At 51.9% G+C, this 27,616-nt stretch overlaps 1 protein-coding gene across 1 annotated transcript in view; it reads right to left on the bottom strand.

Moving 5' to 3' along the window:
* The window catches only part of DGLUCY (D-glutamate cyclase), a 58,221-nt gene that overhangs the window by 14,505 nt on the left and 16,100 nt on the right, over window positions 1–27,616 (bottom strand). Inside the window, 10 exon segments of the mRNA XM_036239552.1 lie at window positions 1,888–1,987; window positions 5,383–5,643; window positions 10,215–10,353; window positions 10,355–10,428; window positions 12,681–12,803; window positions 13,820–13,967; window positions 15,801–15,999; window positions 17,621–17,723; window positions 17,726–17,773; window positions 21,667–21,778. Of these exon segments, the coding sequence (XP_036095445.1) occupies window positions 1,888–1,987; window positions 5,383–5,643; window positions 10,215–10,353; window positions 10,355–10,428; window positions 12,681–12,803; window positions 13,820–13,967; window positions 15,801–15,999; window positions 17,621–17,723; window positions 17,726–17,773; window positions 21,667–21,772 (1,301 nt within the window). The 5' untranslated portion in view covers window positions 21,773–21,778.

The following is a 27,616-nucleotide window of genomic DNA, read 5'->3' as shown; positions in this document are numbered from 1 at the left end:
TTATAGAGACCGAAAGTAGAATGGTAGCTGACAGGGGCTGAGAGCTGGGGGGATCGGGGAGGGCGGGGCGGGTTAGGGCTTAATGGGCACAGAGTTTCGGTTTGGGAAGATGAACAAGTTGACGGTGGTGCTGACTGAACAGCAGTGTGTATGCACCTAATGACACAGAACCGCGCACTTAAAAATGGCGAAAACGGTCATTTTTACGTTGCGTATACTTCACTACAGCAACGACAAATCTTCAGAATGCTTTCTCTGCACGTGTGTTTTAAAGACAAAACCTCCATGCCTGTCCACGTCCTTTGGCTGTGCTCGACGCGGGGGCATCACGAAGGCCTGGACAAGAAGGCCGCCGAGCAGGTGTTGGAACACAACCCTGAGACGACATGCCCAGTGCAGGAAAGGTAGCCGCGGAGGAGCAGAGTCAGCAGAAGGAAGGTGCTTTGACCCCGAGCGTCCTCTACACCTACATCGATGGTGATGAGAATCAGTTTAGCACAAGAGTTGCAGATGAGATCGACACGCCCTCTGACCTGGAAGAAGAACACTAACCCCCCGCTGCCCTGGCTCCAGTCCTCCTCAACTGTCATTCTGCTTTCTGTTTCTGGACCTTCCCCCCAAGAGAACTCAGTGGCATACCTTGTGAAGGTGGATTGATGTGTTTTTTTTAGGCCAGAAGGGTCCATTTGGGTCCATTCTGCTACTATGGGAAGTAATTCACTCCTGGGAAGCTGCTCCCTGGGCAAAGTTAATGCATCTTCTCCAAAGAGAGAGGAACCCTGTCTCCCCACGGCCAGATCTGGCTCACCTCCCTCCCCTAAGCAAATGGAGCAACACCTGTATTATCTGGCACCTGGGTCCCACCCAAGAGAATTTTCTAGCTGCTCCCCAAAGAGCCGGAGCATTGTCGGTATACCAACTATCCAGGAAATATAAATGTTTCTAATATGTGCCACACACATTCTTGTAGCTTTAAATGGCATATCAGATTCACGGTCAAACTTCTCCTTGGTGGTGACTTGGGGTCCTCATTATAAACGCCTGATTCTGCTGTGAGCTGCAATATAGCTCTGGCTTCCAGGCCTAGCAAAATGGTGTTTTAAATTCTAAGTGGATATGTGTTAGTGGGTTATAAAACAGATTTATTTCACAGGCCAGCATTTGCTGAAAAGCAGATGAAAGCAGACTAGAATAGAGTGGACTAGAATAGACTGGAATAGAAAATATCAGAGTACATTGCACATGGCAAGAGTAAATATCGTTTTTTAAAACTTCTGATTCAGTTATGTGTCTGTGTGGCCTGCAATAAAAAATGTATCACTCTGGATTGTTATCAGAAAACTTTGCCAAACACGGTATTAAAATTTGTAAGATCCGAAATACACCCTACATAAAATAAAGAAGTGTTTTTCAAAATGTTTGACCACGATAGTAAAAAATTCACACTTGTACACAGACACACACATGCGTGTGCGCGAGCACTTGCCATTACTATACAAGATATATAGTATTTCATTTTCAAGAGGTGCTGGTTACCCTCCACCAAAATGATTTCATTACTTTCTCATGGGTCATGATCCAGTTTGAGAAACTGCTAGTTTTAGTTTAGTTTTTTTTTTTTTTTAAATAATTTTCCTATCTCCTCCCTTTACTAAAAAAGACATGTCATCTCCCAGGGACTTGCCACTTGCAGAGACCCTCTGCGAAGCCCCCAGTACACACCTGGATACGCCCCTGTCTCACTGGTTGGTCCAGCCCATCAGAACCCCTGGGCTCCTGGCTTTGTCCCTCCTGGAGAGTCCAGGTGTGCAGGAGCCTTGCTGTCAGGTCATGGCAGGTGGGCTTTTCCATCAGCACCCACTTTCAACTGGGAGGGGAGACCCTTACCTAGGAGACTTGGGGTCCCTCTCTTTGCAGAGAAACTCCTGAGCAGCTCTTGCCGATCCACCTTGGTAAGTCAGAACTGGGATCCGTGTCCTCGGAACGCCTTGAAACGAAAGGCAAAGGGTAGACACATCAGCTCTAGCACTGCGTTTCGGGAATTCACGTTGGTTTTTTCAAAAGCTTCTTTGGAAATGATCATTGCTACTACTGAATGGCATTTACCCGTAGAATACTCTGTTAAATAAGCCAAGACTTCGACCCAGAGGATGCTTTAGTTCGCTCTTAGTCCTGAGTGAACCCCGGGTTGGTGGAGAGTGGGGGTGGCATCGGGCTGGTGTCGCCGACGTCGTGGGCACCGATAGGTGTCACGAATATGCCCCACGCAGTTGCCACGGCACCAGGTGAACAGAGGCCTGCTCTGGGCCACTGTCGTTATGATTGCTGGGGACGCATTTAGGTGCACACGGTGACAGCCAGCCAGCCCTCTGCTAAGCACGTGACATGCACGCCCTCATTCGATTTTCGCGGTTCTGTGTGATACGAACGATGGTGATCCCCGTTTTATGGAGGAGGAAAACTGAGGCTCAGAGATGCTACGTCACTCGGGCAGAGCCAAGTCCGCAGGTCAGTGTCGCGATACCATTCCCACCCCAAACAGGGAGCCTAACAGGGCGGGGAACATCACCTACCCCCAAGGGGGCTGCACGTGGTGGCAAAAGCCTTGGGAAAGGAAGGCCGGGCCAGACGGGATCCCACACGGAGCCGCACGGAACCAACCGTCCACGTGGGCGATTTATACGCGACAGGGGAGAAGCGACGGAGCTTTTCCTTCTGTAAACACTTCCCGGATTTCAGTCATAAAAAGAACGGACACCATTTCCACGAAAAGGTCAGATCGCTTTCACTTTCTTCGGCCCCACACAGTCAGAGTTCCGTAAAATCCAACACCGCAAATGACACGTGCCGAGCCACCGTGTGGGCGAGCCCGGGGCCTGAGCTCCAGGCCAGCGGGCGAGCAGGACGCCAGGGCGACTTCTGGGAACACGGGCGGCTAAACACACCCGCCAAACCGGCGGTTACGTGGGGACGATCGCCGGCCTGCTGGTGGTGCTGGGCGCAGGTGGCCGCCCCCTCTCCTTGACGACCACACGGCCCCTCGGTTTTCCTCCGTCCTCGGGGCTGTGCCTTCTCCGCCTCCCTGCAGACTCCCCTCCTCATCCTCCGCCTCTCTCTGTAGAGCCACCCAGGGCCTCTCGTCCGTCCCTACTCGTTCCCTCTTGATCTCATCCAGTGTCCTGGCTTTTATTAAAAGCCGTCGATGTGCCAACTGCTCTCCAATCAATCTCCGCAGCCCAGACGGCCTCCTGAACGCGACTCGTCGATCTTGCTCCCTCCTCGACGTCTCTACTCGTGTGCCGCGTAGGTAGCTCAGGCTTTCACTTACCCAGGCTCAAACCCACACTCTTTAAAACTGTAATTGGGGTAAAATACACATACCGTGAAATTCGCCATCTTCTCCGTTTTTAGGTGGACAGTGCTCCGGCACACTAAGCATTAAGCACATTTACATTGTTTGACTGGCCGCCTCATCCATCTCTGGGAACCTTTACATCTTCCCTAACAGAAACTCTGTACCCGTGAAACGCTGACCCCCCATCTTCCCCATAACCAAAAATCGTGACTCTATCTTCAAAGCAGAGACTGTTCGGCTGCTCCTCACAACCTCCACCTGTACCATCCATCTGTCTGGGTTCCCCCGGGTCCCTAAGTCTGAGACAAAGATGTGGCTGCAGCCGGTTCATCTGGGAGATGATTTCAGGAGGCGTCGGGAGGGAACGGGGAAAGGGGGGACGAGAGGAGGAAAAGCCAATAGGCGGTATGTGCATTTTCAAGGTCACTCTCTAGGCAATGGGGTCTCCGTTCCATCAGGACTTGAGTATCTCCAAAAGACGGGAGCAGGGGACCAGCTCCTGTCCCCCGCTGGCTGAGGAGGCCCTGGAGGCAGTAGCCCGCAAACCTCTGGGCTGAGTAGTTTTTCAAACTTTGGAGAAACTCTGCAAAACATTGGCCATGGCGGGGACGGTCAGGTCAGTGTGACTCGGAACTTTCACCCCAGCTGCGGCTGAAATCACAGTGAGGGATGGGGAGGGCGGGCAAAGGGACGTGCCCCAGGGCACCACGCACGCTCGGCCGCCCGCGCCTCCTGCCGCAGTGACCCGGCCGGTCTCCTGTTTCTGCCCTCGTCCCTACAGCTACCCAGGTGATCCCTTAAACCCTCAGCCAGTACGCGGCCCTGCTCCACGCAGTGGTCTCACGGCTTCCCATGTCACCCCGAAGAAAAGTCCAGGTACTCACGGTTCCCTCAAGGCCCTTCCCGGTCTGGCCTCTGTGGCCTCTCTGTCCTCCTGTCCAGCTGCTCGGCTCTTCATCCGCTCCAGGCCAGTCAGCTGGCCACTCCCCTCTCTTACACCTGCCGGGTCCCTACGCTACCTAACGGCTTCGGCCCCGGCCATTGTCACAGCCTGGGACACACTTCCTCCAACCAGGTCTGGCCTCGCTCCTTCACTAACTTGAACTCTTGGCTCAAGCGGCACCTTCTCCATGAGGCCTCCTCTGACCACCTTGTTTGAAATAGCGGCCCCCCACCCGGGCTCTGTACTTCCCCTTTGTCCTGTGCTGTACATTGTCTGTCATACTCCATTAGAATATGCGCTCGGCGAGGGCAGGGTTGTAGTCAGTTTTGTTCACTGGTGGATCTTAAGAGCCAAAAATAGTGCCTGGCACATAGTAGGTGCTCAACACACATTTGTCACGTGATATGGATTCCGTATGTTCAGACAAAACTTTTTGAAACTTCCAACATTACTGTTGCTTGAGGGTAGGCTTTCTGGGGGGTTGAAGCCCGTTTTAGAGGCTAAAAGGAAAAAAAAAATACTTCCCGAAGAATGCATTTTGAGGGACACAGAGAGACAGGTGCTGGGAAGCAGGTGAGATTCACCAGGTTCAGCACCTGCAGGAGGGAGGCGCGGAGAGGACCCGAGACGATCCCCGTATCTTAGCCTCTCATCAGCATCGCTCACAGCTCCAAGGCCCACCTGGACGCTCCAGGGGTCTGGGCAGCCTGGCGCACACCTGCACATCAGGGCCGCATGGGATGCCGCTGTCTGAGCGTCTCACCCGCTCTGTTCCCAACCACCCCACCTCCAACTCTGGGCGATCAGGGATGTCCTGGGTTGCTAAGAGTCCTTTGTAGGTCATCCCGCGTCTTATAGGGAAGGCAGCGGGTACACGGACTATGAGGCCTGGTGGACCTGGGTTCCAGCTCCAGCCCACCATTCCCACCTGCGTAGATGCCCTGGACCTCTCAGAGCCTCAGTCTCTTCATCTATAAATGGGGACAATGTTGTTAATACCAAAGAAAACGCCCCGGGACAGGCGCATGGCGGGTCCTCGAACGCCGACTCCCCCCGCCCCCCCGCCCCCCATCCCACTGCTCACCTTGCTCAAGAGCCTCTTCCACAAGCTTCTCGAACAAACTCAAGGCTCTCTGGTCGACCGCCATGGAGACGTCCTCCTCCAAGGCCTGCAGGAAGGCGGCCAGGGCCATGGCTCCCGGCGGGCCGTCCGTCTCCTCCGGAGGCTCGTGTTTGACATGCATGGGGGACCCGGCGGTGACGAGCACCGAGCGGGCGTGGGACAGCGACAGAGCGGCCCTCAGCAGCTCGTCTTCATGGAACAGGTGCCCAAACCCCCTGCTGCCTAGAATTACGAGAAAATAAAATCAAATCACAAAGTCACGTAATTGTGTTTCACGTGGAAACTTACGGAAACGGTGGTTTGATTTTTTGTTTGTTCGCTTTTATTTCGGAGGTGGATTTGAAGGACGTGCCGGAAATGGCTAACCATTCGCCAGACTGTGCTCTCTTCCCCGACTCCGAGTAGTGAAGGGGAGCCAGGGGAATGGCTCCCCAGCCTCTTCCAGTCAGCCGTGGCCATAAGACCAGGCTCTGTCTAGGCAACAGTCAGAGCGGTCGAACGGGCCTGCTAGAGGTAGCGACTGCCGTGTGTAACCTCCAGGCCTGGCCACATACCTCCGGTGCACTCCCCCAAGGTCTTCCTTTTCTTGGGGGCTGGGATGTTGACAACTGGCACCCCTTGGAGGTCTCATGGGGGTGATGGCAGAGCTGCCAGGTCCCTGAGTGACTGGGCGGAGTGGATCCCCCTTCCTGCTGAACTCACACACTCGCCCTGGAAATCCCCACCCTGGCCTGTTGCGTGAGAGGCAAATACTTCTACTACATTTGAGCAAAGCACGTTCATTGAGCTTAATTTGTTACAGCAGTTTGGCAAAGCCTAAATACAAGGCACGCAGACAAAGGAAGAGACGTAAGCGCTGTCTTAGTTGGGGACTCCCCAAAGGAAGACCCTAAGACAAGGGCTTAGGGACAGAGATTTCAGTGAAAAGGGAGCCCAGGAGACAAGTCATCAGTTGGAGGAAGTGAGCCAGGAAAGGCAGAGAAGGCACGGAAGCACGTGGGAGTGAGCAGGTAAACTCCGGAGGCACCTGGGGCTCGGTCCTGCTTGAGATCCTCTAGGAAACGGAGGGGGACACCTCCGAGGATGGTCCTTCCAGGGCACAGGGAGACTGGGCACTTATTCACTGGCTCCCGTCCCCTGCTGGGCAAAGGTTGCCCACTGGGGCGCTAACCCCTCTGCACGCCTGGGCCGTCCTGCTCTGACAGAGGAACAGACCCCAACCTCGGGTGGGGAACCGTTGTGCTGGGAAGTGCCCGCCACAGCCGGGGTCCTGGCAGGGCGCCAGCAGCATCTGCAATCGATGCCACCGGTGGCGGCCGACCAGTCCCACCTGGGCAGCACAGCCTCCCGACTCTGCTAACACACCACTGCGCCTTTATCCCTAATCGGGTCAGCTCAGAGCATCTGCGCACAAGCAGGATGTGACTCAGAGCCTCCACCCTGGCTGTGGTTGAACTGAGAGTGGCCCTAAGGGGCATGAGAGGGTGTCAGCCTGCATTTGAGGTGCTTGGAGAATACGAAGGAACCCAGGGTTTGTACTCTTGGTAGGGAGGAAAATTTCCAGATTTAGAAGCTGGAGCCTTATATTTAAGTCCAAGTGTTGGCACATTGTGGCTGTGTGACCTTGGCCTCATCCTTAATTGCTCTGAACCTGTTTTCCCAGGTGGGACATGGGGGTGGTCCAGGGGGAGGACGGCGACGTGGAAACGGCCCTCGCACGCTGCCAGCGGGTGTGGACACTGGAACACTAGTCCGGAGAGTGATTCGTCACTTAGATTTGTGCGTTCCACCGGAGCCAGCAATCCACGTCTAGAAACTTATCCGAATAAAGCGCTCGTGAGTCTGCACACACACAGTCACGAGAACGTTCACTGCAGCATTGTGTCTAGTGTCAAACAGTAGGATGTTAATGCGCTCGGCGGAACATTGGTAACATTGAATTCTATGCAAACAAACATTAAAAAGGATGTTGTAGAAGACTATTTAATGGCATGGAAGGATGTTTATGCTATATTCGAAAAGTGAAAAAAAATCAAGCTCTAAAATCGGATCACAGTATGATTCATATGTGTATATATATGTATTTTGTTGTTGTTTGTTTCAATCTTGTAGTTTCAAGCCTGAAGAAAAAGACTCGAAGGGCAAACATAAAACTGCTAATAGTGGCTAATTGTGATGGGATGCTGATAATTTTTATTGCCTCTTTACTTTCATATGTTTTCTGATGTTTCTACAATGAACACGAGTTGCTGTTGACCAAAGGGGAAAAAAAATAACATTTTTAAAGAAAAATATTGGACTGTAACCTGTTTCAGAGGATGTGGTGAACAGCAAAAGAGAGGAGAGAATTTTGTCAAGTTTAAAATAGTCCGTATATTTATGATGATTTCATCATTAGTGCAAACATCATCATGATAAACCTTTATTTTCTCCAGGTACCCCAAATGTGAGCCAATGTCCTCTCAAAAATGACTGAGTGGCTCTATTATTATGCTCAGTGAGTAATGCTCAGTCCATTGCCGTCAATCTTTTATCTGCTTATTTAATACAGCAGGAATCAAAAGCATCTGCGATTCTGGAAGATTAAAGACGTTTCTTAACAGATGATGCTGGCATATCTGGACAGCCATGAATCTCCCTCTACGCTGAGCCCCCTACGTCAAGCCTCGGCACGCGGTCCGCACAGCTACCGAAGGGGGTGCTGCGGACAAGCCCTCGGGTCATGTTTATTAAGCCATGGGTGCACCGTGTCTGCAGTAAATTTCCTTCTCAGTCAGTTTTTTATCTGAGGTAATGGCAGAGTCAGTAATTCATCTTCCCTCATGACCCTTGTGTTGCGCGAGGGAGCAGTCAGTGTGGGTCAGAACGTTTGTGAGAGAGAAAGTACTGCAGAAATTTTTTGAAATATCCACCAAGGAGATCAATTATTAAGAGACTCTATGTATACACAGCCGTGAGCATTCACCTCTCTATATACATACATCCTAACAGGTGCATATGCTGGGGTGGGGTGGGGGGATAGGTCCCAAATTTACGTATGTCTATATGCTAGTGAAGCCATATTTTCTGCAGAATGAATGAATGAATGAGTAAATGAATGAATGAAACCCCTAACAGTCAAACAGAAAAGCAAAAGCTACGTCCCATGATTTCACAGGAAGTTTTGTTACTGCAGACCCCTCTTTGCTCGCAGGCCCGGGGGAAGAGCAGAGAGTTTTCAGGCCGGTCCGTACTGTCAGGTTGCAGGCCCCAGTGTTAGCCAACACAAAAGGGCACCCAGGCTGTCTGCTCGGTGGCCCCACCCAGGCCCTGTCCTCTACCCCAGTGTCACCACGATCAGCTCTGTCTGGGTCCCGGGCGTCTGGCCTGGAGAGTGGACTGCCCTAGGTTGGCCTCACACCTCTGCTCTCCACAGGGGCCCCGCCACCATCGATCCAGGTATCTGTTTGGGAAACAGGTGTCCAGCAGGCCATCTGGGAGGCCACATATGACTTCTCCAGGCGGTCAAGGTGCGAAGAGCACCCCAAGTATAGAAATCACAGCCCGTGAGATGGGGCAGCAGGGGAAAGGGGTTGTGAGTCCGGAGAGGCCAGAGCACCTTTTAACTGCCTGGGAGAGACTGTGACATACCATTCAGACGCAGATTCTAATTTACCCAACACTGATCAACCTTGGACGCTGGGGTCGGCAGGCGGTGTTCTGAGTTCTCCCTGTTTATCTACTATGTGGACTTGGGCAAGTTTCTCAGCCTCATCTGCCTCAGGTTCATCATCTGTTAAATTAATAATAGCTGCCTCATAGGGTCGTTGGGAGAAATTAATAGGGCTAAACATGTGAATGCTTTTAACACATGTGTGGCCTAGAGTAAAACTCAGTATATGATAGCTATTATTCTTATTAGCTATTTTGGCCCTGAGAGAGGTATATTGTTATTACTCCTATTATACTGATGAGGAAACTGAAGTGGAGAGAGGCTGTGAAGTCCACACCTTAATTCTCTGTGAGCCGTTGTCAGAAAAAACAAAATGAAACAAAACAAAATCCAAAAACACCCATGCGCAATGGCGCCCTCTGCTGGCCACTTGAGATGAAGCTGCGGCAGGAAGCCAAGAGCCCCTGGACTGGCTGTCAGTAAACCCCCTAATGGGAACCTGCAGACTCCTCAGGGATCCCACTAGCGCTGTCCCAGGGCTTCACGGGCCACAGCAGGGCTGTCCCACCTCTGAGATTCAATATACGTGTTGGCTGCAAGCTGCTGTGGGGCTGTCGCTGCAGGGTCCTGCCCGATCAGGGTTCCCCAAGGAGTAGAAATCCGGCTCCTGCCCCTACCACAGCCCCCCCATGCAAGAACTGTTCTATGCCCAATTTCAGGGACGTGGCACAAAAAGGGACGATTACGGCCATTATTAAATGCACGGATGATGTTTAAATGGTGGCACGTGACTACCAAGGGACCAGTCTCTTTTTTCTTACCTTCCCAAACTCGCTGTAGTTCTGGTAACGCGTCCAACTAATAAGCTTGCCTTCCAAACTCCCTCACATGTTTGTTGCTGAAAAATTTGAAGGGGGAAAAGAAACAAAGAAGGAAACAAAATCACCCATAATCCCGCTGCCCGGAGGTCGTCAACATCGGTTTTGGTGCATTTACTCCTCGCCTTTTTGGGATTCACGCACAGTATGGACATTTACAAAAATCATACCGTAGATACGGTTTTATGCTGCCTTTTTCACGGAACATTACGTCAGTGATGGACTTCTCCAGGCCATTACGGTGCGAATGCTTTGGTTCTTACCTGGGTCTACAGCGATTATAGACTCCAGCTCTCTGATCTTCTGAGCGGCTGAGGCTGATGTGATGCTGTGGTGCAAAGGATCTTGGGAAGTGAGATGGACCTCCGGAATTCCCTCGGGGGCGAGACTACCCCTCCCCCCCGCCCCGAGCCTCCCTATCCTTCAGGGCAGCCATAACTGGGCAACCTGGTGCACTGGTGAAAGCCAGTGGCGTCTCTAAAACCCACAGCGAGAGGGACTGAGCCCGCCCACTTTGTTACACCCGGGCCATTCTCTTCCAGCCCCCTGTCGAGGGACAAGATGGCACCACGCATCACCGACTCTGCCAACAGCTTGTTGGCACCAGGTCAGAGCAAGCCGGCTTACGGCTAAACCAAGTTCTACTTAAACAGGTGCCTTGAGTTGTCAGGGGCGTGAAGATGAGGTGGGTGTGGGAAAAGAAGCCGCAGCTACCGCGGGCCTCTGGGAGGTTCCATTAATGTGACCCCGTGGATGTCAGAAAGTACTTACTGAACTCTTACGATGCACCGAGCCGTCTGGCTTTACTGCGCGGCACACGTCGGCTTTGTTAAGGGAGTGCTCTCTCGGAGCATAGCTTCTGTTTGTCTCACAGCACTTATATCTTGCTTTGGTTGGTGCTCATTTTGTTCTTTAAAAAACTCTCCCCTGCCAGATTACGGGCAAGCACTCTAGCAGAGTTATTAAGCACATGGCTTGAGCACAGCAAACACGCTTGAGTCTGAGATGCAACTGTGCCCTCGACTATAAAATAATGATAACGCCTCACGTGGCTGCCAGAACTAAACTGGAAAATGCACACAAACGTGTTTAGTTAGCAAAGCGCCTGCTCCAGTTTAAGCCCTGGATAAATGATGGTTTGCACTATCGACCCAGGTACCGTATCACACTCCTTCTGTGTCCTTGGGCCTGGCCCATCAGGTGCTTAGTACTCACGATGCTTAATTTACATCTTCTGCTTTTTCCAGTGTCTTATCCTTGAGTCCTCCGCCCCCACTCAGCTGTGTGTTCCTGGGGACCGGGGACCACTGCCTGTTCATCTCAGGGTCCCACATAGTGCCTTGCATATAAAAGGTCTCAGTAAATCTAGACGTGAATGAGTAAATGACATCTTGGAGATCACACACACACAAAAGAATAAAATGTCTCAGATTCAACAGAAAGCCAAAGGCATCAACACTTCAGAAGGAAAGCCTACTGACAGATGCAGAAAGCATGCCGATGAACTTCCAGACAGTATGTTTAAGGGGAAGGATTAGGGGTTTTGATGAATGCGATCACTGTTTTCCTGCGTTGTGGACAGCACCTGACATCGGTCACTCGGAAGCCAGGTGTGCATCAGAACAGTCGGCTCAGAGTATGACACGGGAATTCACCCCATCAGTGTGTGAGGTGTGTAGCAATGAATCTACTGCTGATAGAAGTTTAGATGTTGAAGTTGTAAATTAGAGAGATTCAGGGTTGTCATTTGTTCTCATTGACGATCAAATATGCCGTCTCAGGTCGGAACTAAAGGGCTGGAGTGCGCTGGGATGCCCTGGGCAGTGAGACCTCTTCGCAGGGCATTTCCGGCGCCTGGGGCAGGGGAGGGATGAGGCCACCGTGCTACTGCGTGTGTGGGGGTGTGTGTGGGTGTGTCCACTGTGTGTGTGGGGGGGTGCGTGCACATACACTCAGAAATGACCACGAGCTCCCTGAGAACTCCATCTTGTCTCGTGCAGCATTTATTCCCAAGATATGGGCCCGTACCTGGCACGCAGTAGGTGCTCAATACACTTATGTTATGTAAACAAATAATTCGGTCTTGGTATTTATGTCTCATTACCATATTAGAAATTATCTTTTCCTTTTTATGAGGTCATTCTGATAGCTAAACTTCCATGAATGCCTTTGAAACAAATTCTTTGATTTGTAGTGCAAGTGAGGCTACAATTCCCCAGCGTCTACAACAATGGGCTACAATAATTATTATTTTTAATGTTTTTCTCACTTCCCTGCCTTACTGTGGGCTGGTTAGGGTGCCCTCGTGTGTCTTTTCATTGTAATATCACCCTAGGCTTTTGAAAAAATGTACTGACAATATTGCTTGCAACGATCTCGTGAAATGGCGTGTTTAGTTGTGTTGTTTGCCTTCACCTTGGCTTTTGAAGCTACACCTCCAAACCTCCAAAATGTCTCAAAAGATCACTATAAATATTGGCTCTTAGAATGGGCTGCGAGCCTTCTGGAGGGAGAACTACATTTAATCAATACGTATTTGAGTCGAAAGACAAGACGAGCTGCTCTTGCGAGACCCAGTCATGGAATGAAAAAAGAAAAGCCGGAGGCACCTTTGCTGTGGACTATAAGTCTACGTTATCTGACTTTATCCCTCAAATCACTGCACCGTAATTTCAAGAATGAGAGTCCACCCTGGGTTGGAGCGACCACCTTCTCAGGCCCGGACGTACTGCAGGCGCTGATGGCTTCGAGACCGGTCAGCGGAGAAGGCCAGAACACCGGGACCTCTCTTGGCTGGCATGCTACAGGATCCCCAGAGTCAGGTCTGGAAAGATCTCTGATTCCCAACAGCTCTGCAGATAGAAAGAGACAACGAATCCCATGGGGTCCTGCCCTGGGGGCCACCGTCCACGCTGAACACGTGGGTTGGTCGACGGTTCTTTTCCTGGGAGGAACTCTTGTCCTAGGAGGATGGGGAGGAGAAAAGGAGTCGGGACTGAGCGTCTCAGGGTGCTTGCTGACTTCTCGTCCGCTTTGAGGGGAACGGAATCTCCCCCCATGCGATTGCTGGAGGAGTCTTGGGTGCATTTAGCCCAACACCTTCATCGTACGGGTTGCTAATGAAGCGTTTTTGAGTTTATCTTGGTGTAGACTGAGTTACATAACACAGACCGACACTCTGTTGCTTGACCGTCAACAGCGTCCCTGTCCCCGGCCAGCCACGAAGTGCTCATGAGGACAGCAAAGATGCTGTTACTCATGAGAACGTTACTCAGCAGGCGCTTTGTTGTGTGTCGTCCTGAGATCAGATCATCGTTCCTTGAGAAAGGCGGCATGCGCCGATCGCATTTTTACAGAATGCCAGGCTTTGTCTGATCCTGTCTGCTGCACAGCTGAGCAAGTCCAGTTACCCTGAACGCTGACTCGCCCCCGAGGCCCAACCCCAAGCTCTCAGCGGGCCCTCAGAGGCTCCGCAGGGCCTGGGCAGCTCCCGGCCGTGGATCTGCTCATTCACTCTCAGGTTAAGCTCAGGAGCTGGGGATCAACGGGTTTCAGTTCAAGTCAGCGTCCGGAATGGAGACACATCCTGCCCGAATGTGCTGCCGAGCAGTAGGTGAGAGGCTGCCCTGAGCTCAGCGCAAGACAAACAGCCCTGCGGCCACCCTCCGCCTCCTGCTTCCCTCACCCCAGGTTCACCTGCAGTCCACAGGAGCTAAGGGGTGGCTATTCTGCCAAGGGCAGTGTCTTTGCAACCTGAGGGACATCTGTAAACCCAGCCCTAATACGGCTGCGGGAGGACAAAGTTCCGGTCTTCTCGGGCCGAAGTCCAAGGGCAGCTGTCAGAATCATGGACAAGAGTGAACACTGCCTGGGGCACCGATATGAATGGGTCGTCCTTGCTCGCCCATGGAGCAACTGGCCTGCACCAGCTTTTCCAGCCTGTCCTTGGGGCTAGGCATCATGGTGACCACCAGGGGGCAGCAAAAGCCATCCGTGGTGGCGCAAGGCACTGTCGTCTGCCAAGAAATCAAGTAAAAAAAAAAAAAAAGTTAAAAAATAAGATAAACTTCACACAGATCACACGGCCCTGAGTCTCGAGGGTTCGAGGCCATGAATAATGTAGGTAGGAGGACCAAGTAGCTCTTATAAAAATGTAGCTTCTAACTTTCATGCAACATACAGATCAGGAAGTTTGCTGGTGATTCTCGGTCTGGAACAGAACCCTAACTGGGTATGCGCCCTGACCCCCTTCCGCTGTCCAGCGCAGCTACCGAGCCCCATCAGAGTAGTGTTTTTACCCACAGGAAAGGACGTGCATAGGATGACAAAGGAAACCAATTACACTGCAGATGTAGATATCATATATATATATGTATAAAATTGCGACAGCAGTATGCGTGTTTCTTAAGAAACAAGGTGACAGATGGACCGTGACAACTTTGAAGTAGTAATCAACATGGAAGATATTTCTGACCTACCGAAAGAACCCGAATGTGGCACGAGAATGTCTGTGATCGCTTTGGGCAGCGCCCGAGCCTGCCGATAGGACCGCCGTCTGTTGCCCGTATTTACAATGGAAGGAAATGCTCAGTTTCAGTTTGTGATGATGAAAATATAAATGTCACATTTTCTTTTCATCCAATTTCATGGACCCTCTGAATTTGCTCCACGGACCTCACAGGGGCCAGACCTCTGGGAGCGTCGAGGCGGAGGAACCCAGGGGAGCGGGACCCTTGCAAGAGGCGCTGGGGTGTCCTCAGCTTCATGAGTCCACGCGGCAGAGGGGGACCTGTGCCCAGACCCCCCCGGGGCGCTGCCTCACCCCTCCTGCCTCAGCTGAGGCCCACCCAGCTCTTACCTGCTCCTCGTGGAGGGGCTCTCTGGGGCCAGACTCTGCCCCCGGCCCCTGCCAGCTGCTGGGTTCTTCCCCCAGGCTTCCCTACCATCAAGAAAACCAGCCGGGCACATTTTTCACACATGAAAAGCAGCAGGCACTGTGGGCAGCCTTTGTTTTCATCAGAGACAGCCTGGGCCTCTCTGGCGGGAGCCCAGACCAGCGAGCTCTAAAATAAAGTCCAGAGCCCAGGGCTCAGCCCAAGCTGAGTCTTCCATAAAGATGCTGATGCTGGCTGACCATCAATCCGGCAGGGTGCCTTCGCGGACTTCACATGAATGTCCCGAAGGGGTCAGTGGGATGAGGGAACCTCGTTCTTTCTCCATGACAAGCAGCGGCCGGAGTCGAACCTCAGCAACACAGTAAGGAGGGAGCCCCTAACAAGGGGTGGGGGTGGGGGGCACAGCCCAGGAGAGGCGGCTACACTGCGTTGCTGACCACCCGCGGCCACTTCTGGCCAAGAACATGACCCAGCTTTTCTGACAGAGACATGGCCCAGCAGCTAATGGCCTGGCCGAGGCTCTGCCATAAATCCCTGGGCATTTACCCAGCCAGGCACATTCTCGCTGATGCCAGGAAGTTTGGGCCAGGCAGGATTTAGAAAAACCTCGGTGAGATGCCCTGAGTTAAAGGAGCCAGAGAAAGTGGGAACGGGTTTGGCGTACACAGCCACAACGAGCTGCTGAAAGGGCTCGATTCACCCCTCAAGGCCATACCAGGTGCCCACGGCCGTCCCAGAGGTGGGCGGGAGCGAGGAGCTGGTGGCCCCACTTTCCAGATGAAGAAATAAGCTCAGAGAGGGTTCACTGCTCGTCCTGCGTTGCTTAGCCAGAAAGTGGCCGAGCGGGGGCCAGAGCTTAGGTCACCAGCCTCCTGTGCCCGTGTTTCTCCCACAGAAAAACACAGGGCGACCCGTGTTTCCAAGTCCCTCTGTCCTTGTGGATTGTGTCCTCACCTTGTAGGCACACACGTGGCCGTGGCCTTCTGGGTGTCTTCCAGGGAGCCCCACCTTCTCCGAGGCCTCTTCCGGGAAGAAGCTGCAGCCCAGGTGGAAGGTCACCATGTCCTTGAGCTGCTCCGAGTACTTTTCCAGCGAGGTTAGGCCATCCGTGCAGGCACCGAACTCGTACTTGTAGAACTGGGGGCGCCCCATCCTGGGGACACAAGGGGGGGGGGGTCACGGAGCCCCAGACTCAACACAAATCTGCATTTAAAAAAAAACGTCTGGTGGGGAGGGAAGAGAAGATGGCTCTAGGGCTGAAATTCCAGGCCCTGGCACTAAGGAGGGGGAGGCAGCCCTCAGCAGGGGGCCGGGCTGGGTCCTTCAAACCTTGCCAGATTGGAAACTATTAAATCAGAATGTATATAATGTAGCCCCCGCCTGTTACAGTTTCTGCAACCTCAACCTGAGGCCAGCCAAAGCAGCCAGAAAAAAACAATGCCGTCTTCCCTGCTATTGTGGCAGGGCCCGCAGACCAAAAAACAAACAAACAAACAAACAGAAAAACAGGACACCCGTCTCGAGGAAGCGCTCAGTGCTGGCCGTGGTGAGGCCTTCCTCCTTCCTTAGAGAAAACCCTTCTGCAGGATTTAAAGACTCTGGTTACCAGCCTGTTCTTCATTCATTCCAAAGCCATTTTGTTTGGGTCAGGTGATGGGGCTATAGTGCTGGACAGGACACCCGCCCAGCCCTTAAGAAGCTCAAAATCCTGCATTGGCAGCTTAGACTCCACTGACCTCAGATACTTGCAGAGCAGTGAGTGTTAACAGTCTGGGCAGAGCATGACACAGGGAAGGGAGAAGCCCGTTCCTTCCTACAGCGAGCAAGTGCTACAGCTGGGTCCTGAAGTCGACTAGGAGTCTACCAGTTGGACAAGGAGAAAGCACATCGTCGTAGGCAGGGCGAGCAGTATGTGACCAAGCGCTGTGGCTCACTGGCACTCTGGCCCCGAGGTCCCCCAGCTGGCAGTGAGGGAGGTGCTAGGGAAGAATGTGAAGGAGCCAGCCTCAGCTCCCTGAAGGACCCCACCCACCCCTGGGGTCCACAAAACAACCACGGCTGAATGTTCTGGGGGAGCCTTCTCTCTGGGGAGACGGCTGGGATGACCAGAGTGTGGGATTGGGTACAACCCTGAGCCGGGATCAGGTCACTGCAGGGCCTGGCATGGGGCTAAGGCGTGAGCCACAGGAGGGCACTGAAGACTTTTCAATGGGAGAGTCCCATGATCAGGCGGAGCGTCGGGAAAAGCCACTCTGGTGGGAGAGTAGAAGGTGGGCGTGGTGTTGGGGGGAGGAGACCAGTCGTGTCCTAAGAGTTCAGGCATGAGAAGATGGGGCCTGAGCTAGGACGGCGGCGGGGATCTGGGCTCCCTGACGCGTTGATTGGATATGTTCTATTTTAAACCTCTGGGATCACAGACACCACGATATTAATGATGTCTATCTCTGGGTGTTGGCGATGCAAGTGTTTTTATTTTCTTCTTCATCCTGTGCAGACAGGTTTCTGGCTTGGGTGATGACAGGGGCAGATGGCAGTCCCCATGGGATTTCTCCAGGGCTAGGTCTTCTTGGTGATCCCAAAGATTTTGCCCAAAGCAGGGGCTAGAGGACAGAGGCATGAGTGAATGGGAATGGGACGGCTGTCATGAGCGAGGCTCCATGCCAGGCACTTTCGGGGTCCCGAGGCTGAACAAAGAGGTCTCTGGCGACAGACACCTGACCGCGGCATCTGGCCACTCCCAACCAAACCTCAATCCCGGTACCCACATGGTTTACCCGGTGTCCGGCACAGCACGCACGGTGGGCGATGTCCACTTGCCTGGCTCGCTTCGGCCCAGCAGGGGCGGGCGGCCACTGCTGGCCTGGCAGAACTTCTCAAGGCCGGGGCGAGGGACCGGTGCAGGATCACCACGCTGGCCGGGCGGAGCCCTCGGTTTGGCGAGAGAGGCGATACACGCGTGGTCAGTTGCTTCTTGGTAGAAACGTCTTAATTTAACTCTTTACTGCAGCATAGAATACACAAACACATGAAATGCACGTAAGTGCACAGCTTGGGGAATTATCGGGAAATGACCATTCCCACGTCTCCAGCATGCGGGCCGAGAAACGACATCATCGGGGTACCAGGGACCCCTCACGGGCCGTCCGGTCAGGTCACCCCCCACCCAGATCGGCTCTGCCCCGACACCTCGCCCACAGACTGCTCTTGCCTGTTCTTCACACGGCGCGGGTCTTTCCAGTCTGGCTTCTTTCACTCGACCGTATATCCGAGAGGACCACCCGCGTGGCCGCGTTTAACGAGAGTTGGTTCGTGCTCATCGCTGTGCGGGGCGTTCACTACCGCGGCGTAGCTGCCCGGCACCACTGCCGGTGGGCACGGGAATGGCGTCTGGCGTGGGGTTATGACCCACGGCGCTGCCAGGAGCATTTCAGCACGTGTGTTTGGGGTACGCGTGTGCGCACCTGCGTTTGGCACAGGCCTAGAGTTGTAGGATGTCCACGCGTCCGGTGTTGACAGATGCCGCGAAGCCGTTTCACAGTGGTCGTGTGGGCTTAGGCTCCCGCCAGCGGAGCGTGGGCTCTCCCACACTCGGTTCCGCTGGTCTGCCTCGTTCTCGCCCCGGCAGGGGGGTGGTGCATCCCACTGCGGTTTTAATTGGCATCTCTCCGATGACTGACGTCAGCGAGTGTCTTTTCTACGTTTCCTTGGCCATTTGGGAGAGGGACTGTTCATGCCTTTTTTTCTGGGCGGATTCCCCACCGAATAGGCTTACAGAGTCCTTGACTCTCCCCCGCGGAAGAGACAGACAGTCTTACTGCAGCTGGAGAGGAAGACCCCTGACATTCACGCCATGACCCACTCCAGGGGCAGCCAACCTATCTCTGGAATGGGAAGCTTTGGAGGCAAACGAACCTGACTTTGACCCCTGATTCTGCCTCTCTGGCCGGCGGTGTGACCCTGGGCCTGGTTTCCCCCCATGCGAAAGATCGTGGTAGTCTATCCACCTCAGAGAACTCGGGAAATCCATCCCTGTAAGTGACCTAACACACAGGTGTTCAGGAAATAGGCGTTGGACCTACATTCATTCAATGGAATCTGGTATAGACATCCAAAATTATGGTACAGGAGAAATATTTAATGATATTAAATGATGTTTGGGATGTTTCAATAAAGGAACAATACTGGGTAACAGAACAGTAAGTTCAGCATATTTCCCTGTACAGAAAATAGGTAAGAGAGAGAAAAAACTAGAAGGAAATACATCTACATGTAATTATAGTGATCCCCAGGTGACAATACTGTGGGCGATTTTAATTTTCTTCTTTGTGTTTTTCTCAATATTTTAGAATGTATGCAATAAATAGGAGTCATTCTGTAACTGCTACAACAAAAAGGATTATTTCCTTTAAAAAGACCACCCCGAAGGAAAACATAACCACGCTCTTTTTGGAGAAATAACCCTGGGGACAATTTTCACAAATGCCAGATTTGTTCTATCAACATGAACACCTGTTTTCTGTAATAATATTGTCAGCTCACGTTTTCCGAGTGCGTAGTGCGGGCAGGCTCTCTGTGCTAAGGAGTCTTACGTGTAATCATCTGTATTTCACAACTGAGAAGAACACGGCTTGGAGAGATGACGGGACTTGCCCAGGGTGGCACAGCTGGAGGGTGGCGCACAGCCGGGATTCACGCCTGAGACGGACGAGTCGCGAGTCCCTCTCACGGGCACCGGGCCTCCCTGGGATGGGTCCGGCACCACCTCCCGTACCTCCCTTCTCGGAGATGGTGGAGTGAGGCAGAGGCCACCGCCCGCAGGGGACAGTCTAGGCCGGGCTCCTGGTCTAACTGCCTGGAACTCAGGATCTCAAACTCTCAGTGCTACAAATAGACTTTTAAGATAAGGACGCGCTGGACGCTGCCAGCCGCCGAGAGCCCACGGAAGCCGACCGCACATCTCAAGCAAGCCCCGCGGGCCTCCGGAAATCATCTGGAGTGTGGTGGAAGGGAGTTTGGCCAGCTCGGGGGCCTCGATTCCCTAGCCACCCTCTTCTTATCTCCAAAGCCCCCTAGGAGAGCAAATTGGATTTTTTTTTAAGACTGTAAAGCAGGGAGGGATTATGCACACAAAGCTGCTCCGTTTCCTTTTTAATTAAATGAACTTCAGAGACGTAGTGTTTGGTTTTGTTCATCTCCACTTCTGGTCATAGAAAGTCCCTGTGTCATCCCCGTTAGTAGTAAGACTAGAAGGCCGTGTGGTGTCTTTGTTTTGTTTTGTTTTGTTTTGTTTGTTGGAGAGAGTGGTGGATGCACAGGGGGAGGGCTCTTTAAGATCTCATGCGATTCCAGTGTCCCCGGAACCTCCTGGACTCTATCCAAGGTCACGGCGCTTTCTCTCTGTGCAGAGAAATGAAGCGAGTCCTCTGGGTCCTTTTACCTAAAAAGCAATCATTTCCTTTTCTTTCTTCTTCTTTTTTTTTTTTTTAAACTGAATGACAAGAGGTGGGGGAAAAAAAATCCTTTCCTGGTCCAAATCTGATTTAAAGCCCCAGAAGACACAGTGCCATGCTGGCGTGTTTAGCTGTTCCACAGAACAAGCCGCTGTCTGCAACAGCAGCTACCTGGGATCGAGCACCTGACCTACCTTAAGCCAGTCACTCCTCCTGTCATTCCCCTGTAGGGAAGATTCCGTTGTTTTACAAATGAGGCTTAAAGGGCTCGCACAGTTTAAGGAGCCTAGCTGGGACTCACACCCAGCCTGTCTCTTGGCTCCCGGAGGTCTCAGCATCAGGAGTCAAGCTGGTGTTTGCTGGTGTATCATGTAGGCAACGAGATGTGGTAGACATTACCCCGTGACTCTCTGTAAAGCACACTTCCCAGTATTCACACCCCTGAAGAGCCCCTTCCCCACCGCCTTTGGCCGGGGCCACGTGACTTGCTTCCACCAATGGGACATTTGGAGGCAAGACGGAAGCAGAGGCTTGATAGGTACTTGTGTGTCTGGGCTTGTCCTTTTGGGCTACTCTCTCTTAGAGCCCTGGTGGTCCCAGCCAACCCAGTGAAGACTCAGCACCCGTGAGGAAGAAGCTCTCTTGGATGTCTCAGCCCAGAAGACACCACGTGGAGAAAAACCAGCAGGCGGCTAAGCCCGGACTCATTGCAGAATCATGAGAATTACCGTTTAGGTCACTGAGCCTGAGGCGCATTGCCACGCCGCAACAGATCACTCTGCTGGCCCACAAATCGCAACGGGGCCAGACTCGTCCTGCTCCAGCGCTTCGAATCATGCTGCGGGTTGTCCCTTTGGCGTTTCCACCATAACCTGAACAATCTTTCACATCACGAAACGTTGCTGGGACTCGGGTCAGTGACAACGCCGATATCCGTTTCCTCCTGCAGGACCTTTTAGAACCGTGGGTGCCACTCCTGGGAGACAGGGGGGAGATGGTACCACCCAGAGAAGATCAGACCAAGCTGGGGAGACCTGGTCTGAATCCAAACCAGACTCAAGTGCAGTGTGAGCTGGGGGGGAGGGGCACTTCTCCAGGAGGACAAAGGCTTTCATCATCTGCGGCCATTGGCAGTTCTCCCTGCACAGCTGGGTGGTGCCAGACCCATCTGTGTGATAGGTTTTCACACCCGAGTCTGGCCCAAGTGCCAGTTCCTTCTGGGAAGCTTGTGACCAGTGCTAATAATGTCACTTTGCCCTCACTTTCTGTCTCCCAGGCAGGAGCTGGATGCCTTAGGGATTCTCCTGGGGTCGATACCGCTGGTATTTCCAGGGAATTTTTTTTTTTAAAAAACATTTAGCACGACTCACCCTGAGCCATGCCGGACACGTTTCTGACGTTCGGCTTCTTTTGCAGAATCAAACTCCTTATAGCAGAGGGAGGGCAGGACTTCAGGCGGAGTGTGAAGGTCGCCATACCATCCTTTAATGAGACACAGAGAGTCTGGATGAGGGGACGGAGGGCAATGAATGAGAAAGCACGGCTCCCGGAAGATGGCGGACTCAGCCCCAGCTGCCACCTCCTGTCCAGCCTCAGGCTGGTCCTGGCCCTGCCCTGGGGTGGCTGTTGGTTGGAGCAAGTTCTCCCCCCACCTCCAGCCCCTTTGTGTCTTAGTCTCTAATGAGACATTCCTAACACTTCAAGACCTTCGCTTAAGCCCTTCCCCTGACCTGCAACGTCCAGTTCCCTCCCAGAAGGCCTTTCCGTCCCTCAGAACTGGTTCCAAATCTTCCACCTCTAGGAAACAGCCAACAAGCAATCACACGGGCTGATGCGGAGCTCCCTGGACCCCCAGAGCGTTCTTTGAGCCACTAATTTTGGCCTAGATTGCAGTTGACCTGATGTTCTACTTGCCTCTGAACCCCCTTTCTCGCTCTTGGGGAGACTTTGTGCCCAGAGGCCTCCTCCACAGGCTCCAGAGTGCCTACCAGTGTAAGCACACTGTACCCACAAAAATTACATAGGATCGAATGAACGGGTGAATGAATGCCGTGCACAATCACAAAGGAAACAGCAGACTGAATTTTCTGTCCATGTGCGACTTCCGTTATTTAGATTTAGGTCCCTAGAAGGTCGAAATCACATGTTTTTCTCTTTATATCCCCTCACTGCCACTCCTCCAGGCACAGTGCCTTACACAGATTTTTGGTGACTGACTCAATATTGCAGATTTTACAATATAGAGATGGTTTCAGAACTCCAAGAAATTACATTTAGAAAAGAATTCTATAAGTTGACTCCTTATATCTAGAAAGAGGTTTCAATACGTTAGCAACACCTAGGTTGCATTATGTTGGCCTCCAAGACATAACCCACGTCTTCATCTAACTATACCCAGCACCTAGCACAGTGCCTGGCACAAAAGTGGGAGTTAACTGTTCGTTGAATGACTGACTGACTGTAGAATGGATGAAAGCACAATTCAAAGGCAGTGTACATAATGAACGCTCTGGACGAGCTTGAATTTTCCACAACTTTTGTATCTAAAGAGAAGAACCCAATGGGATTCTGAACCACCAACGTATGTTTTTGATTCTAATATCAGCGATGGAAAACTACGTAAACCCAGTGGCCATTTTAATGAAGAATTTGAGATTGTATAAAATCTCTTTAACAAATATTTTTAAATATTGCCCCGGAAGGCGTAGACATGCATCTAAAACCAACAGTGAGTGCTTTAATAGCTGCAGGAGCAAAGCGCTGTGGGGACACAGAAGAGAGGTCGGTTGGTCCCGCCTGGCTGGGGCCGGGGTTGCTGGGAGGCTCGGGTGAGGTTGAGGAAGATGCTAAGGCTTAAAGCAGCTGCCTTGGCGGGTCGAGCCCGTGCTTGCCTGCTGGACGGAGCGGGCCTACCTGAGCTTGGCAGGCCTGGCCTCTTGGCCAAGCAGCCGAGGCGCGAGCTAAGGTCCTGGATGTCTGTGGTTCCCTATGGTCACCAGAAGGCTTAACACCTCGGCCAGGTGCTCAGCAAAGGTCAAAGACAGGACCATTCCATAACCACGTGGGCACAGTGGCCGGGCTCCTCTGATAATTGTCCTTACTTCGTATCTGGAGGGAAGAATGAAATTTACCCCAAACCCAATGAAATGAGACCCGAAAGGTACCCGTTAGCCCTCAGCCCCCATTATTCGTTGATAGGGTGGTAGGTGCAAGCTGGGTGCTGTTTTGCAAATAAATTGTAGCAAGAAGACCAAAATCCGAGGATGATTGCCTTTCTTTTCATTTATTTATCTATCTATCTATCTATCTATCTATTTATTTATTTATTTATTTATTTATTTATTTATTTATTTATTGTTTTAATATAAATTCAAGTGGATCTAGATCCTTTCTGTAATAATGTTACTTTCCTGGCCTGGTAATAAATGACTGTAGCTAGAAATCCTGCCCTGTGAAGTGCATGCTGGGAGAGCGGCAGGCACCCGAATGCCACCCACGTGTATGCTGAGCAATAAGGCTGAGAACCCCTGCCTTGAAGACTCATCCCCTTGAAGGCAAAGGTCAAACAGAGCATGAAGTACATGCTCACTGGCTCCTGCCAAAGAAATGCCCTCAATACGCCAACCAGAGACTTACCAGTCATACACCAAATGACAGCAGCTCCCACTATAAGTGGGAGACTACAGTGTGCCAGGTACTGTGCTTGGTCCTTTACCCGCGCTGCTTTACAACTGTTGGTCCCTCACCACCACCCCACGAAGAAGGCATTGTTAATCCCCTTCTAGACGAGGAAGCTGGGGCTCAAGGAGGTCACAGGAGTTGCCTAAAGTCCCATATCTACTATGTGGTAGAGCCCCAATCCAAAAGCAAGTCTACGTTCATGCCTGCTTGATCAATATCTACCTATATATGTCTGTGTATCAATTGATCCATTGATCCATTGATCCATCCATCCATACACCCATCTGTGCATCCATGCATCCATCCATCCACCAAACCATCCATCCATCCATCCATCCATCCACCCACCACCCACCCACCCTCCCATCCATCCCATGGTGTTAACAGGAATGATATTCTCTGTAGGAATAGCAGAGAACTGCCCTCCCTCCCCCACAAGGTGATTCTGGGGCCAGAGTCCCTGGAGCTCATCATGTGTTTCTTCGGGGACTGAACCCTGAACTCCTCAGGCTTTCCAGCAGAGTGTCCAGTGAACTCACTGCCGAGTGGCTCTTAGTGTCCCAGGTGTCTCACTGCCCAGCAAGGTCTTCCTTTAGAAGTGAGATAAGATGGGATCTCATCAGTGAGCCTTGGCTGGACTTCAGAGAGGCACATTTCTGTTGCAAGTTCTTTTCTCTCGAGAGAATAAGAAACTATTGTTCCCTAGCATGGAATATACCAGAGAGGGGGTCCATGGATAATCAATGCTTTGCAGGATCTGACATACTCTAAACCCCAGTATAAAAAGATTGCCTCTATCTCTGTCACAGATGACTGAAATTCCACCATTAGGAGGTCATTTCTCTGCTTTACCCAAGCAATCCAATTCTCGGAATATATCCTTCCGATGTGCTCAGTGGGCTGAGCGATGCCTGCACTGTTTGCATTAGAAACCATTTAGAAGCAACCTAACAAAGGCTGACTAAATACTGGTCTCATAGAGAGGAGTAGTTAAACTATGGTACATCTATACCACACTAGGAGATACGACGTAACTGTATTAAAAAAGGAAGCAATTCTCTAAACACCTCATATGAAATAATGTCTCGAAGATGGAAAATAAGGCAAGGAGGATAATTTTATGTTGAATAACACCCCCGCGATCCATTCAGATCCATGGAGACCATCTCTGAAAGGATGGAGAAGAGCTGGGTAGCAGAGGTGCCTGCAGAGGGGGAAGCCGGGTAGACGGTGGCCTGCGCAGGGGCACTGGCTGCCACACCGTATTTTATGTGAATGGCATCCCCTGGAGTTGTGTCACGGGGTGGCCCTGATGGAAGAGGGACTTTCTGTTGTTTACTCCTTCTGCAGCTTTGAATAGTACACCATGTAAGTATTACCTAGATTTAAAAAAATGAAATTTAATTAAAAATACATAAGAAAGGTAGAATCGGGTCCAGTTTAAAGAAGTAAAACATCATGATAAAATGTCATCCCTTTATAGTTCTGAGAATCCGGGTTGCTCTCAAGTTTTTTTTTTTTTTCATTCATTCAGAAAATACTTATCTAGTCCCAGCCGTGCAGGGTCCTCTGAGCACAGAGAAGTGAGTAAAATAGAATCTGGTCCCCAGTTTAAAGGGCCTGTACGCCCAGGAGCGTGAATACCATGGTGATGACGATGCGGCTCTCGCTCGCTGAGTGCCTGCCAGGTGCCCTTGACACAGGTGGTGGCGAGCCCTCGTGACAACCAGTGGGCTGGGCCGCTTCCCCCACCAGTTTGCAGAGATGAAAGCAGAGCATGAGAGTTGAGCAACATGCACTCGGCTGGGTGGCTAGGAGTTCAGAGCCTGCATTCAAACGAGCAGACCTCAGAGCCGTAGCCTTGAAGGACCTGGGGGGCGAGGGGGAGCAGGGAAGTGGGGAAGTGGGCGGATACCTTTTATTTATTCCTATTGTCCACCCAGTACACACCCAGCCCTGGGCGGAACCTGGGCAAACGGAGGGAGCAAAGTGACCCAATTTCTAGTATCTGGAAATTCTCCAGTGGAGGGGGGCCCAGGGCAAACAAGAAAATAAAAAGATGGTTCTCAAAGAAGCTGAAGGGGGTAGTGAAAGGGTTTCAGAGGCTCATCATTGTCACGAAAATGTTAGCTCACTCATAAAAATGGCCCTTAGACATTAAAAGTCCTCTGCAAAATATTGCTTTGACGGGACCCAAATCGAACCTTAGCCTTTTTTGCTATTTCGAAACCTGAGGATCAGGGCTGCTTCGAGCTATACTCTAAGGGCACTGAATTACCCTTCTAATCCATCCTCTCTTCTTTCAGACTCGACACTCCTCCGGGCGGCATTCTAGGTCCCCATGTGTCCCTTCCCCTGTCCCCACCCTCCACACACAGCAGCCATCTCGCTTCCCATTGCTCTCACACAGATTCTCCACATGGACCCAACTCATCTACTCACTGGCCGCCCCACCAGGAACAATCCCACCCCACCCCCACTTCTGCCTCTAGGGCACTCCGTGTCCACCATTCTCACGCCCTCTCCCCTCACACGCAGACAAGCACCCTCTCCCAGCTTCCCTTCCATGCATGCCTAGGGCCGCCTGGTCTCTGCCCTGAAGCCTCTCCCTCCCTGGCCATCCCCGGGCAGCAAGGCTCACTGGGTCCTGCAGGAGGGGCCTGCCCCCTCCCCACACATACCCCTCAAGGTTCCAGGCCTTCTCTCCCTCTGCTCTCTGGTGCCAAAACAGTGTGTGAAGCCATCACAGCTCTGTGGGCCAACGAGTATGGGAAGTGCCTCGTACATATGCAGGCCGTGACCTCAAGGGGTACAAAAAAACAGAAGACCCAGTCCATTTCCTGGATGCTCACAGGCAAGAGCCGAGAAGATCACATTATTCACAGTATTACTGAAGTCCGTGTCTGGTTTCTGTGGATGTTCCCTGGATCATTTCCCTGCAGTCCTACACTTGATAATGGAAGAACAGAACAAGTAGGTGTACAGACCTTGCCTCCACTCATTAATTTTTGTGGTGGGAGTTGCTCAGCGTTTTGCCAAGACAGTTGCTGGTGGCAGCCTAAATACAACTGCAAATTTGCAAAATAGATGTTGCTGTGAGGAAGAAGGCATCCTAACTTTATAAATACTTCAAAATTTTTTCATCACAATAACAGAGACAAAAGACTGGGGAAAATGCTGGAAGTATTGCCTATTTATCGGCAATATTAATTAGTATTGTTTAATAGGTAAGAGATTCGTGCTCCCAATATGCAAAGGGCTATTAACAAAAGAAGTGTGTTTTTGCTCCAATGGTGGTCATCTCCTTCCTCTTCCTAAACATTCAGTCCTAACGTCATGAAGTGGAGCAGAGCGAGGCAGGAGTCACAGTGGGGGACGAAGGACCAGAAGCCATGATGCCCAGAGCAAGAGGTCAGAGCCCAAGTGACGAGGAGGACGTTCCCAGGGAGGGCGGTCTGGCCCGTGGTGTCACAGCCTGATCAGAGAGAGGAGGGGTTCTGCAGAGGGGTGGGGAATGACAGCCCGGCCCGAAGTATCAGAGGGTAGGCAGGGTGTGTGTGTGTGTAAACTTATATTCCTTAGATCTGCCTGGGGGCAGCAACATTTCAATACAGGAATGAGCACATCTCGTGCCCAGAT

Source organism: Rousettus aegyptiacus, unplaced genomic scaffold, assembly GCF_014176215.1.
Source record: "Rousettus aegyptiacus isolate mRouAeg1 unplaced genomic scaffold, mRouAeg1.p scaffold_m13_p_3, whole genome shotgun sequence".
Classification (NCBI taxonomy): Eukaryota; Metazoa; Chordata; class Mammalia; order Chiroptera; family Pteropodidae; genus Rousettus; species Rousettus aegyptiacus.
The sequence above is the reverse complement of the archived record's forward strand: the minus strand, read 5'-3'. Positions and strand labels throughout refer to the sequence as shown.